Genomic DNA, 12,274 nt, shown 5'->3' on the forward strand with positions numbered 1-12,274 from the left:
TACAGTTGACCATATCTAAAAAGCTTAAAAATCACTTACAATCTCTGCATGCACGGCCCAATTTTGCTACTTTGAAGAAAAAACTTTCTTTATTGTTGCTGCACCTGGTATCTGTTCGAATGGCCATGTAAGCAAATTCAGCCAGTGCATTTTATCTAAAATATGTTTAAAGGGTAATTCTTTAGGTAGTATAGTGCTCATGTGTTGAAGAGAACAGTTCTTGCTGAAAGTTGGTTCTAGTTCAGATCTAGAAAAGGGAGTTATTCACTGGTCATGTCTTGAAGGTAAGTTGTTTAGGCTTTTACTGTGGTTTCATCTTGATAGAGTTCTTCAGTGTTCGATCCTGAAGAAGGTGTCAAGTCTTAAACATGAATACCTAAGTGGTCAGTCCTCGGTGGTCAAGATTTGAAGATTTCTTCAGTGGTCTGATCTTGAATGCTTGTCCCGTGGTTGGGTCTTTAAAATGAGTTGTTCAGTGGTCAGGTCTTGAAGAAAAGCCGTTCAGTCATTAGCTGTTTTAATGGTTTGACTAGACAGCACAAGTCTCATGAAGAAGACTCAGTCTGATCTTGAGGACAACTTTTTCAGGTTGTGGAGACAAGTTTTGAGAATGAGTTATCAGGTTTTAGCGATGACCTGTATAGTGTCCCAGTGACATCCCCAAAAAATAAAAAAATAAGATTTCACTTTATTCTACTTGATCTAAATTCAGTGAGGCATCATATGTTCAGAAACCACATCTATATGCGCATGGATGACCTATGTACAATTCACTTTGCTTTCTAAACCTGACCTCAGTGGGAAAGGATGCACAGCTGCTTGATAGTCCAACATTTTGGGAAGTCAAGGTCTCATAGTTGAGAGCCATAATGGGGTCAATAGCAAGAATAACATAAATGCAGCCACTATACTTTCTATGGTGCCATTGGAGAAGTAGGATCCAAGTTAGGTGGTCCCATTTCTTTTTATTTATTTTTTTTACAAAAGATAAGAAGATGCTCAAATCTGTGGCCCCGATGTGTCACCATTGGGTCAATTTGGTGGCGTGAACCAGCATTGGGATAGTGAATATATCGTTTTATTTTTAGCCTTTATCTTCTGAAGCTTTGTTGGTCCATGTAGAAACTTGAAAGGGTCATACCAAGGGTCTGCCATAAATACCAAAATCAGCAAATGCTAAAACCTATTCTATCAATGCAAAAATGTCATAATATTTTCCATATTGATCACAGGTTTGGGCGTCTGCAGCTGGTGTCCCTCATAAACCTCCCACTGATTTCCTGTGGAAAGATCAGAACAAGTTTGTAACTGAACCAAAGTGTACAACCATATTGTGTAACCCAAATGGACAAGTAAGATATTTAACATTAACTTTATTGAAAAATGGTAGTGGAGCATAAGCTGCCTTAAAGATTCAGTAGAGTCAAGTGTGTTGGTACCATAGAGGCAGCCCATGTGGTCAGCTGGAAAGTTAAAGCTTCTGGGACCCAATGCAAATTCTGTAACAGGGCCACCACCTAACAGAAGCTATTTATAATACACATATATGACCACCTCTCTATATCCAGTATACAACCTCTGTAAATAATGACTGCTAGGGCAATGTTGGATTGGAAGACCAGCCTCTCTATAATTCATCCCTGTGTGTACCCTCTATAGTTATGCACCTACACATACTATGTGTTTCATGATAAGAGGGGGCCTGCCCTTTCTAGAACCCAGAGAAATATGTTTGTAACTCACTGCATATTTTTTAACATTTTTCTTTCTTTTTTTTTTTTGTTTAGGCCATGGCTTGGTTCACTCCTATTAAGGATAAAACAAGAAAGTCATTAGAAAGATACAACATTTTCAAATCTAAACCTAAAACCTCTTTATCTGAATTACTAAATGAGCCAAGTCAAAAAATGGATGTAGAGACCACAAATGACAGAAGGAGTCGGACGCCAAAGTCGCCACCTGTTTCTGGTAAACTAGAGAAGGTGCCTCGTCTACTGAGAAGGTAGAATCATCCTCTGTGTTGCTTCAGCTGCTGCAGTACCTGATATGGTGACAGAAGGTTTGTTCACATTTCTCATGTATTTTATAGAGAGAAGATCGCACCTATAGTCCTTCCAACTACATCAAGCCCATGGACACAGAGCACTTCATCTCCTGTCCACCCTGACTTTAACCCCAACCACCTTGTGTCGTTGGGAGGTGATGGAAGTAGTGTTTGCTGCCAGAGGAGGTCTCAGACTGCTAAAACAGTGCCTTCTTCAGGTGAGGAACAAGAATCACACCAAGCCCTAAATATAATAGGAGACTAAGGGAGTACTTTATCAAACTGGTGTAAAGTAGAACTGGCTTTGTTGCCAATAGCAACCAATCGGATTCCTCCTTTTTTTTTTTCCAAAGGAGCTGTCCAAAATGAAAGATGGAATCTGATTGGGAAACTAAGACAGTTCTACTTTACACCAGTTTGATAAATGATCCCCTAAATGATGAAGCCTGAGTGACCTGACAAGTCATCTATACAGCTCACACATTACATTTATGTACTTTGAGCTATGTAACTTTTTTTTCTTGAGTTGCTCTCTATTAAGAGTAAATTTTATGTTGATTGGTGGGGTCCGACTCTCAGCACCCTTGTCGATCAGCCATTTCAAGGGGTTGTTGGACTCCAGTGAGCACCACAACCTCTTCCTAGGCCAGTGGCGTCATGTTGATCGGTCACATTGCCTAGGTGCAGCTCAGTCCCATTCAAGTGAAAAGGACTGAACTGCAATACCAAGCATGGCTCTCATGCAATGGATGGTACTGTACTTGGTAAGCTCCAAGGAGGCCATAGCCTCCTCAAAAAGCTGACCCGCCGATCTGATATTGATGGCCATCATGATCAGAATCTCGGAAAACCTCTTGAAGCTGGGTGGTTGTCACAGCCCGGACCCTTTTACTACCATCAACCCTAATCCTGTCTGTCAATAGTTAGTGTGTGTATTGTTATGTGATGAGACATCTCCTTTAACTAAAGTGGGCTGTCTGAACTTGTCTGGTCTCTGTAGAAGGCCAAGCAGAGGGCAGAAGTTTCTCCAGCACTAAGCTGCCCCCTATCCATTTACAGACCAGCCTAAACTATGTGTTGTGATCTGATTGAAAACATAATAAAGGTAGATGGTGACTTGATGAATATTAATAGAAGTGTGCCTCAACAGATCTGGACTCGGGGAAGAAAAATTACAAAAATTCACATGGGCACCAAAGGCGCAAGAACTACCGTGGGCCGATCCAATCAGCAGGGGTAAGACGTCCGTTTTCTATCGTAGACATACGGCTGTACCATGACTGGTAGGAGACCTTAACCCTAACTATACTGAATCATCCAGTATGCAATAGTTCCATTATAATGGTAACTTGACTTTTTGTATTGTAATTAAAGAGACAGCATTACATTAAAGCTGTTACATTGTAGCACTGAGGTCCTGAGTTCAAATACAACCAGAAGCAACATCAGCTTAAAGTATGTACAGTATGGTCTCACAAAGTTGAGGGTAGGACCAGCTCTGCTGTATGTAACACTCATAGTGGGTCCCCTGTATACCGCACCCTTGTTTTCATAACCATAGAACAGGTTTACCCTGTAGGCCCTGCTATCTGCCCAGGTTTGCCTGGTTCTGATGCCAGCTCTGCCTCTGTATTTTCTTTTTTTGGTTTACTCCCAATTGCTGAAAGCTATGATCTGATTTGTTGCCCTTGGGAATCCCTCCATATTGTTTCCAATAAAGATAACTAGTAAAGAGATGGATGCAATGTCCTGCAGGTTGTGTGCACTGAGCTCTATTAGTATTTATGACTTTAAGACGCTGACCTACCCCTGTCCCTCATCTATAAACTAAATGTTTTCTCGGGGCCTGGAACCAGTGACAGGAAAATGTAATAAACGCCACAAAAATAGTCACATTGGGAGGCGCAGTTTGTGTTGTCTCGCTTCTATGTGTCATTTTGCTTGTTACCTGGAGATGTTGTCAGGCTGGGGAGTGGGTGTCTGTAGTACTCTTCAATGGGATGAGTGACGGAGAATTGCAAAACCTAATAATCACTGGTATCACATATCTCCAGCGCTGAGACTCTCCAGAGACATTTACTTTAAGAACAGTAATAATAATATTTTATAATACTGCTGTTTTATGTGTGTCAAATATGTCTTCGGGCCCTTCAGGCAGCAGGGTCTGGGTGCAACTAGACCTCTGTACCCCCTATTCTTGCACCCCTATAATTGCAGACAATGCAGATAAGGGTAGTTTCACACCCCGGATCCAGCAAAAACGCTTCCGTTACTGCTAATACAACCGTCTGCATCCGTTATGAACAGATCCGGTTGTATTATCTTTAACATTTCTTTAACATAGCCAAAACGGATCTGTTTTGAACTCCATTGAAAGTCAATGGAGGACGGATCCGTTTTCTATTGTGGCAGATTGTTTCAGAGAAAACGGACTTGCATTGGGGGTCATGACAGATCAGTTTTTCAGTTTTTCCCAGGATAAGCTAAATAAAACATGTTGCGGTTTGCTCTCTCTGGTCTGGGAACGCAACTGAGCGGAACGGAATGCATTTTGGTGCACTCCGTTCTGCTCAGTTCAGTTTTGTCCCCATTGACAATGAATGGGGACAAAATTGAAGAGTTATTTTTTTCCTGGTATTAAGCCCCTATGACGGAACTCAATACTGGAAAACTGTAACTCTTTCAAGAATGCCAACAGGGACATCTAGTGTCCAGTTGTGGTATCGCATGGGCATTCCATAAATTAAACCTAAAGGTGCAATTGCATGCAGTGCTGCTATCTCCAAGAGAGACTGCAGCTAGAGCACTGCTTATTCCACGTTTCCTATCTGAACTTTGAATAGAATAACAGAAGTGCAGTGAAGACTGAGACAGAGCAGGAATGACTGAGATAGGGCTCTGCAGGTTGGTTCAGAGTCAGTGGAAATCTCAGTGACTAGATAGAGTACAATATAACTGTATTATGATCATGCCCAGGAGGACATTGCATTGATACAAATGTAATATATACTTGTCTGTTTACAGAGCAGGCCAGAAAGGGATCTTTTAAACTTCTTCTGCCGTACGTTTCCCACTAGTCTCTGAGCAACACTAGACAAGGTTACAGATTTGGCAGTCAGTGCAGAACCTGCATTTCCAGCCTCATATGCTCCATCTTCTGGTGATTGGGATCCAGTAGACAGGCCAGGATCACTGCCTTACGTGAAGATATGACATCCTTATCATCAGGGCTCCTCATTGTACCCAGGCTTATCCCTCTTCCTGTCACTGATATTGGCTGCAGTACATGGCAGCAGAGTTTGGGGGTGATCCTGTGCCACCGGTGACCCGCTGACCTGTTACTCTTTCTCTTGCAGCCTAGTTCCAGAGGAGTCATGTATCTGGGATACTCATCACCTGCTGGGTCCGTTCTGCATAAATACTTTGCAAACTCCTCCTATAACATCAGATTGGCGAGCCATGTGTCTCTCACCCCTACAATCCTGTCCAGCGTCTGATGATATTACCGAGAGGTTTTATATATTGTTATACATATACTGATGCCTGAAAGGGAATGCCCACCTTTTTATTCCAAAATTTTTATTAGGTTTTCCTTTTTTAGAATAACAAAGTGGCATATACAGTATGTACACTAACGACACAATTCCACAAGTTGTTCCGTCAGCCTGTGCCACAAGATGACTACTACATGACGACCAACACAGCCTGTAAGGGTATCAGGTCTTACAGGTTTGTGAATCTATCAGATGAGGATTGTTGCAGCTATATGTCTGTCGGTTGAATGAAAGCTTATAGCATCTGTCCACACCAAGAGACTAAGGAAGAATTGAGACGGAGATCTAAATTTAGAACACCCAGAGTTCTCCTACGGTTTTCGGTATTATGCCTTTGAGTATATTGATATATAGTCATCAGCTGGACTAATTCTCGTCTAGACCAATGGTCTAAAATAAATGGTTTCCATTTGTCAAAAATTATTTTTGCATGTGTTTCTTTGTGCCTTTCCACATCTATGCTCTTCAGACCCAACACCTGTAACCTTTTTTAACAGTACTATCATTTGGGGCAGTAGCATACATTCAATGGAAGCAAACCACGTGACTGCTTCCGGTTCTGGTACTAAACTCCTTCTTGTCTTTGACCTGTTAAAGCAATGCATTTTCATGCAGTCACCAATAGGCGGAGCTCAGGAAAAACATATGATTATAGCTTCTATATTAATCAATTGTAACTGCATAAATTGCTATGCCATGCACTGAGCTCCCCCTAGTGGTGGCTGCAGGCAGGCAACTTTGTAATATATGGGAAGTAGATTTACCAATGTATTTATGCCAGTTGGCTGGTGTGAATACATTGAGAAGTGATCAGAATGAGTGCCATATTTAGTGCCATTTAGTGCCTGTTCCACTTTACTGATGGAAAAGTCAGATAAAGTTAAAGAGGCCAAGGATGACTTTTTTGCTACAATTTTTTTTAAATAAAAATGTTATTTACTTAATAAAAAAACAAACAAAACATAAATTCATTAGAAATCTGGGGCATTCAATTCTGCATTCCCTGGGAGTGACTGATGTATGTGTACTCGAAAACTGGGTGGGGCATGTGGGCCCATACCAAGTTTTCAATGGGGCCCCTGAGATCTGTGTACTCCCTTGAGTTCGGGGATTGGCGGCAGGTCACGCAATAGCCAATGAAGGAATATGCATCTCAGGTCAAAGAGTAACACAGGCCCTTTCAAGTGAAATTAAGAAACTGAGTGAAAAATCAAGATGAATGGTTCTAAGTGAATTAGGATGAATTTCCACAAGGATTTTTAAGGGATCTAACATTCCATACCAATTCATATATATTTATAGAGGTCGTTGTTCAGGTTGTTGCTCTGATGCAGAGCTCCAAATCCCCTGTATAGAATATACCCTGTATAGAGAGTTATATGATATAACACTTTCTGCCTGCAGCCACCACTAGTGGAAGCTTACTGCATACTGATTAGGGTGGGTTCACACTAGCGTTAGGGATTCCGTTATGGCTTTCTGTTATAACATTATTGTAACAGAAAATAACGGAATCCATAGGATGGAATGCAAAACGGAAGCCTTTAAGAGGCATTCCGTTTTGCTCCGTCCTAATAGAAGTCTATGGGAAAGCATAACGGACCCGTCTGGGTCCCGTTATGCAAGACGAAAAACAAAGTCCTGGACTTTGTTTTTCGTCTTGCATAACGGGACCAAGACGAATCCATTATGCTTTCCCATAGACTTCTATTAGGACAGAGAGCAAATGGAATGCCTTTTAACCACTTAAGGACCACAGGTTTATACCCCCCTAGTGACCAGGCCCTTTTTTACAAATCGGCACTTCACAACTTCTCAGCTGCGCGCCGCTGTGAACGCGCGCGCAAAATCTCGGGTCTCACGAGATGACGCCAATAGGCTTCGCTGAGACCTGAGAGTGCCGCCGCACTGACGCCTATCGTTAGTGTGACGGCAGGAGGTTAAAGGCTTCTGTTTTGCATTCCGTCATAATGCAAGTCTATGGGCAGCAAAACGGATCCATCCTTCCATCTTATGGATTCCATTATTTTCCGTTATAATGGAAAGCCATAACGGACTCCATAATGCTAGTGTGAACCCACGCTTATTTATTGAAATCATGAACAACAAAATATACAGTAAACTGCTAAGCTCTACCAGTGGTAATTTTAGACAGATAACTTTCTGTTAATGAGGGGTATTTTGAGCTTTTTGGTCCTTTTATAATGATGGTCTGTCCTCAGGTGCTCTGGGGTAACTCTGATGCCAACTTATGCGCTGTCCATTGTGTTTAGTGGATGTAGTTGGTTACTGCAGCGCTGCTCCCATTCATTTTAGGCTAAATTCACATGGCAGTGAAAACGGCTGTGTGACGGCCATTTTCAGAGCCAATTAAGGTCTATGAAGAGCAGCCGTAAAAAAAATAGAACATGTCCCATTTTTTGTCCATCTCCAGGTCCAGGTGGACCCCACTGAAATCAATGAGCCCATTTATAATGGCTGTTTAGACAGGAGTGTACCCATCTAACTGCCATTAAAACAGGTACACTGTAAAATAAAAGGCTATTCAAAGGTTAAAATAAAAAAGATTTGCGCACTTCATCCACTTGCATGCGCAGGGACACTTGTTCCTTACTAGAGGCAGCAGGCCCTGAAGCACATGGGATGCGACGTCACAACACAGAGAGTCAGGTCCTGGTGCCTCTAGTGAGGAGAGAGTGTCTCTTCGCTTGCAAGTTGATGAGGTATGTTTTTTTTATTTTATTTTTTGGCACTAAGGAGGAGGGGGGAGGGGTGTGTGGTGTTATTATGGTCAACTACAAAAAATGGCGTGGTGTTAAAAGGCAGGAAGTGCTCAACCCCATATGCAGTTGTGCATCTATACCCAGGGGAGCAGATTCTGCACTTGTGGCCTGTTGCTAATGGCGATCCCCAGCAAAAATGCATACAGTGGAGGATGCCGCAGCGGACCACAAGTACCACAAAAAGATATCCTACACAAGATAGAAGAATGTGTGGATGTAAATAGCTATATGAAATAACTCACAGCCTCCTCTCATTGCAAGCATGGCTGCATGCTGGAGGTAACTGGGAGTTTGCTGTGGGTCGGACCTTATGCTCCTGTAATTCGCCCACTGGCTCCTGGTATTGCTCATACGGCACAGGTAGGTTAGTGTTAGCTCTCGAGCTACTTGAGATACCTTGGCGCGGTGCTCAGGTTTAGATATGTTCTTAATATAAGGATATATTGGCTAAATTCTCAATTTTAACACCAGTTTGAGGGTTTAGTCAGATTTGTTTGTTATATGGCCACTATAAGGGCATATATACAGGGGCCATTATGTATACTGGGGGCACTATGGGGAATATTATAGATACTGGGGACATTAAAGGGACAAAATGAATGCAAACACTGATGCAAAATGGACATGAACAACTGAAACAGTCTGTTTTGAATGGCCATACATTTTTCACTGTTGTGTGAATGTAGTCTTAGTGGACAGAGCTGTAGTTCCAGAGCTACTGTAGGAAAGCTGATTAGCAGAAATTGGTATCCTATCCTGAGCATAGGCCGTTACTATAAAAGGACCACAAAACCCCTTTAAAAAAGGTAGAGATTTTACTTTTTGAACAACACTAATGATGAAGATGAAGGAGCACACACAGCAAATTAATAGTTACATTAGTGACTGAAAATTGTATGATTTTCCTAAGTTATGACGCAAAGTCATGATTTTATTAAAGACACGGAGGCGAGTATTGCTTTGGCTACTTTCACACTAGCGTTCGGGTTTCCGTTCGTGAGCTCCGTTTGAAGGAGCTCACGAGCGGACCCGAACGCAGCCGTCCAGCCCTGATGCAGTCTGAATGGAGGCGGATCCGCTCAGACTGCATCAGTCTGGCGGCGTTCAGCCTCCGCTCCGCTCGCCTCCGCACGGACAGGCGGACAGCTGAACGCTGCTTGCAGCGTTCGGGTGTCCGCCTGGCCGTTCGGAGGCGTGCGGATCCGTGCGGATCCGTCCAGACTTTCAATGTAAGTCAATGGGGACGGATCCGTTTGAAGATGCCACAATGTGGCTCAATCTTCAAGCGGATCCGTCCCCCATTGACTTTACATTGAAAGTCTGGACGGATCCGTCCCAGGCTATTTTCACACTTAGCTTTTTTTTGCTAATATAATGCAGACGGATCCGTTCTGAACGGAGCCTCCGTCTGCATTATTATGAGCGGATCCGTTCAGAACGGATCCGCCCGAACGCTAGTGTGAAAGTAGCCTTTCTCTTCCTTTACTAATTCCATAGCAGCAAGAAGAGTAACCATGGTAACAACAAAAGAAACACCCCTAAGGGTAACTCCTCCCTCCCATCAGTCCATAAATAGCTCCTCCACAGGGACCACTTCCTCTTTCTTTGATCAACTGCAACGACCCGAACATCCAGACGATCGGGATCTATTAAACCGGATCACTCCAACGGGAGACGACCAAAACTGCAAACCAGACCGGAAACGCACAGCATGGATCCGAACCCAGATCAGGAGATTCAACCTAGGAGAATACAGAAACAAAATAGTATGGTAATCTCAGAGCAATGAAAAATCTCAACTAGAACAACGTCACAGCCGAACTGAATTGACAGACACAATGAATAAATAACATAACGAAAAAACGTAAAATCACAGATACAAAACGATAAAACCACTCGGCAATACATAAGGCAACAAAACCCCCCAACTAAAGGGAGGCAAACGGGAGGGCAATACTCGCCTCCGTGTCTTTAATAAAATCATGACTTTACGTCATAACTTAGGAAAATCATACAATTTTATCACAAGACACAGAGGCTCATATTGCTAGTTCAAAGTGAAGAAATAACAGAGGAGAAGGCGTGAGGTTCAGGACGAAAATAAAAATCCCTGAACGTAGAGGCTCTGGACCAGTCCGCTAGTCGCAAAACATCCTCCAAACGGGCTCCAGAAACTGCCATAGACGTAGCGGAAGCCCCCCGAATCGAATGCGCCGTAAAGATGGAAGTATCGACCCCCGAGAGCGAGAGTACCCACTTGACCCAGCGAGAAAGGGTAACACTAGCGACGGGGGCAAACGGCCTACGAAAAGACACAAAAAGATGCGGCGACTCCCCAGACCGCAGGGACGCCGTCCGCGAGAGATATTCCCTAAAACAGGAAACCGGACAAACCGCGGGGCACTCAGAAAAAGCCGGGTAGGCGACTGTAGAAATGCCCGTCTTGGTACGACGAGAGATACTGAAAGAAATCCCTTCCGGCGTGAAAGAGACCTCATTAAAGTCCAAAGCACGGACATCTGAGACGCGCTTACAAGAAACTAAGCAGAATAGAGTCACCAGCTTCGCCGAGAGCTGACGCAGCGAAAGATCCGCATTAGAAGGCCAACGAGACAAAAAATCAATGACCAGGGAAACATCCCACAAAGAGGAGAACCGAGGTCGAGGCGGTCTAGAGAGACGAGAACCCCTAAGTAAACGGCATACCAGAGGATGTTGGCCTGCCGGAAGACCCGAGAAACCCTGATGACGGGAAGAAAAGGCTGACCTGTACAAATTAATGGTACGATAGGCCTTGCCATCCTCGAAGAGGGAGGACAAAAACCGCAATACCTCCTCTACGGGAGCCGAAACGGGATCCAGGTCCCGTCCCAAGCACCAACGAGACCAAACTCCCCAGGCTGCTCTGTATGCCCGAATTGTACCGGGGGCCCACTCACTTTCCAGAAGGAATCTAGTTGTTTCCAATATTCCCTCGATGTCCCAGCCACCCCTGAAATCCTGCAAGCCAGAAGACGGAGAGCGTTGTCCAATAGCAGGGGATGGCGTTGACCCAGCGGGCCTAGAAGGAGATCCAGATGGGCCGGGAGAAGGATCGGGTCCGCAATCAAGAGCTCCATCAGCTGTGGGAACCAAGTCTGTGGCCGCCAGAACTGAACCACCAGAACCAACTCCGCTTGCTGGCGACGTACCTGAGACAATACCCTGGGAATCAAGGCGAAGGGTGGAAAAGCGTATAAGAGAGCGCCCGACCAATCCTGGAGCAATGCATCCACCGCCTCCGAGTGAGGATCCGGCCTCCAACTATAGTACCAGGGCAGCTGGGCGTTCCAACGAGAAGCAAAAAGGTCCACGGAGAACGGGCCCCAGAGGGAATCGATGGAGGAGAACACCGCTGAATCCAACCTCCAGTCGCTGAAGTCCGAGATGTAGCGTGAACTCCAATCCGCATGAACGTTGAGGAGACCAGGAATGTACTCCGCCACAACTGTTATCCCCCTGTCCAGACAATAGGACCAGAACTCCTTCGCCAGATGAGTCAACATCGCCGACCGAGTGCCGCCCATGGAGTTCACATACCGGACCGCCGACACATTGTCCATCCTGAGACGTATGCAAGCGTTGACCTTGCCGTCGACGAAGCTCCGAATCGCGAAGGACCCCGCCAGCAGCTCCAACGCGTTGATGTGCAGAGACGACTCCGACGTGGACCAAGGACCTCCGGTGGAAACGCCCTCGCAGCGGGCCCCCCATCCCTGCAGACTGGCATCCGATTCTATCACCACGTCCGGTTGAGGACCCACGATAGCCTTGCCGTTCCATGCGTCGAGATTGTGAATCCACCACGTCAACTCGTCCCTGGTGTCCTGATCCAGGACCACCAATTCCCCGTA

At 44.6% G+C, this 12,274-nt stretch overlaps 1 protein-coding gene across 1 annotated transcript in view; it reads left to right on the top strand.

Annotated features, from left to right (window-relative positions):
• Positions 1-5,926, top strand: part of LMNTD1 (lamin tail domain containing 1) — a 102,778-nt gene extending 96,852 nt beyond the window's left edge. The window contains exons 13-17 of the mRNA XM_044278031.1: positions 1,233-1,352; positions 1,788-2,002; positions 2,090-2,262; positions 3,195-3,280; positions 5,401-5,926. Coding sequence (XP_044133966.1) covers positions 1,233-1,352; positions 1,788-2,002; positions 2,090-2,262; positions 3,195-3,280; positions 5,401-5,541 — 735 coding nt within the window. The 3' untranslated portion in view covers positions 5,542-5,926. The remainder of the gene's footprint in view (positions 1-1,232; positions 1,353-1,787; positions 2,003-2,089; positions 2,263-3,194; positions 3,281-5,400) is intronic.
• Positions 5,927-12,274: the final 6,348 nt, after the last annotated feature.

This window comes from Bufo gargarizans, chromosome 2, assembly GCF_014858855.1.
Source record: "Bufo gargarizans isolate SCDJY-AF-19 chromosome 2, ASM1485885v1, whole genome shotgun sequence".
NCBI lineage: Eukaryota > Metazoa > Chordata > Amphibia > Anura > Bufonidae > Bufo > Bufo gargarizans.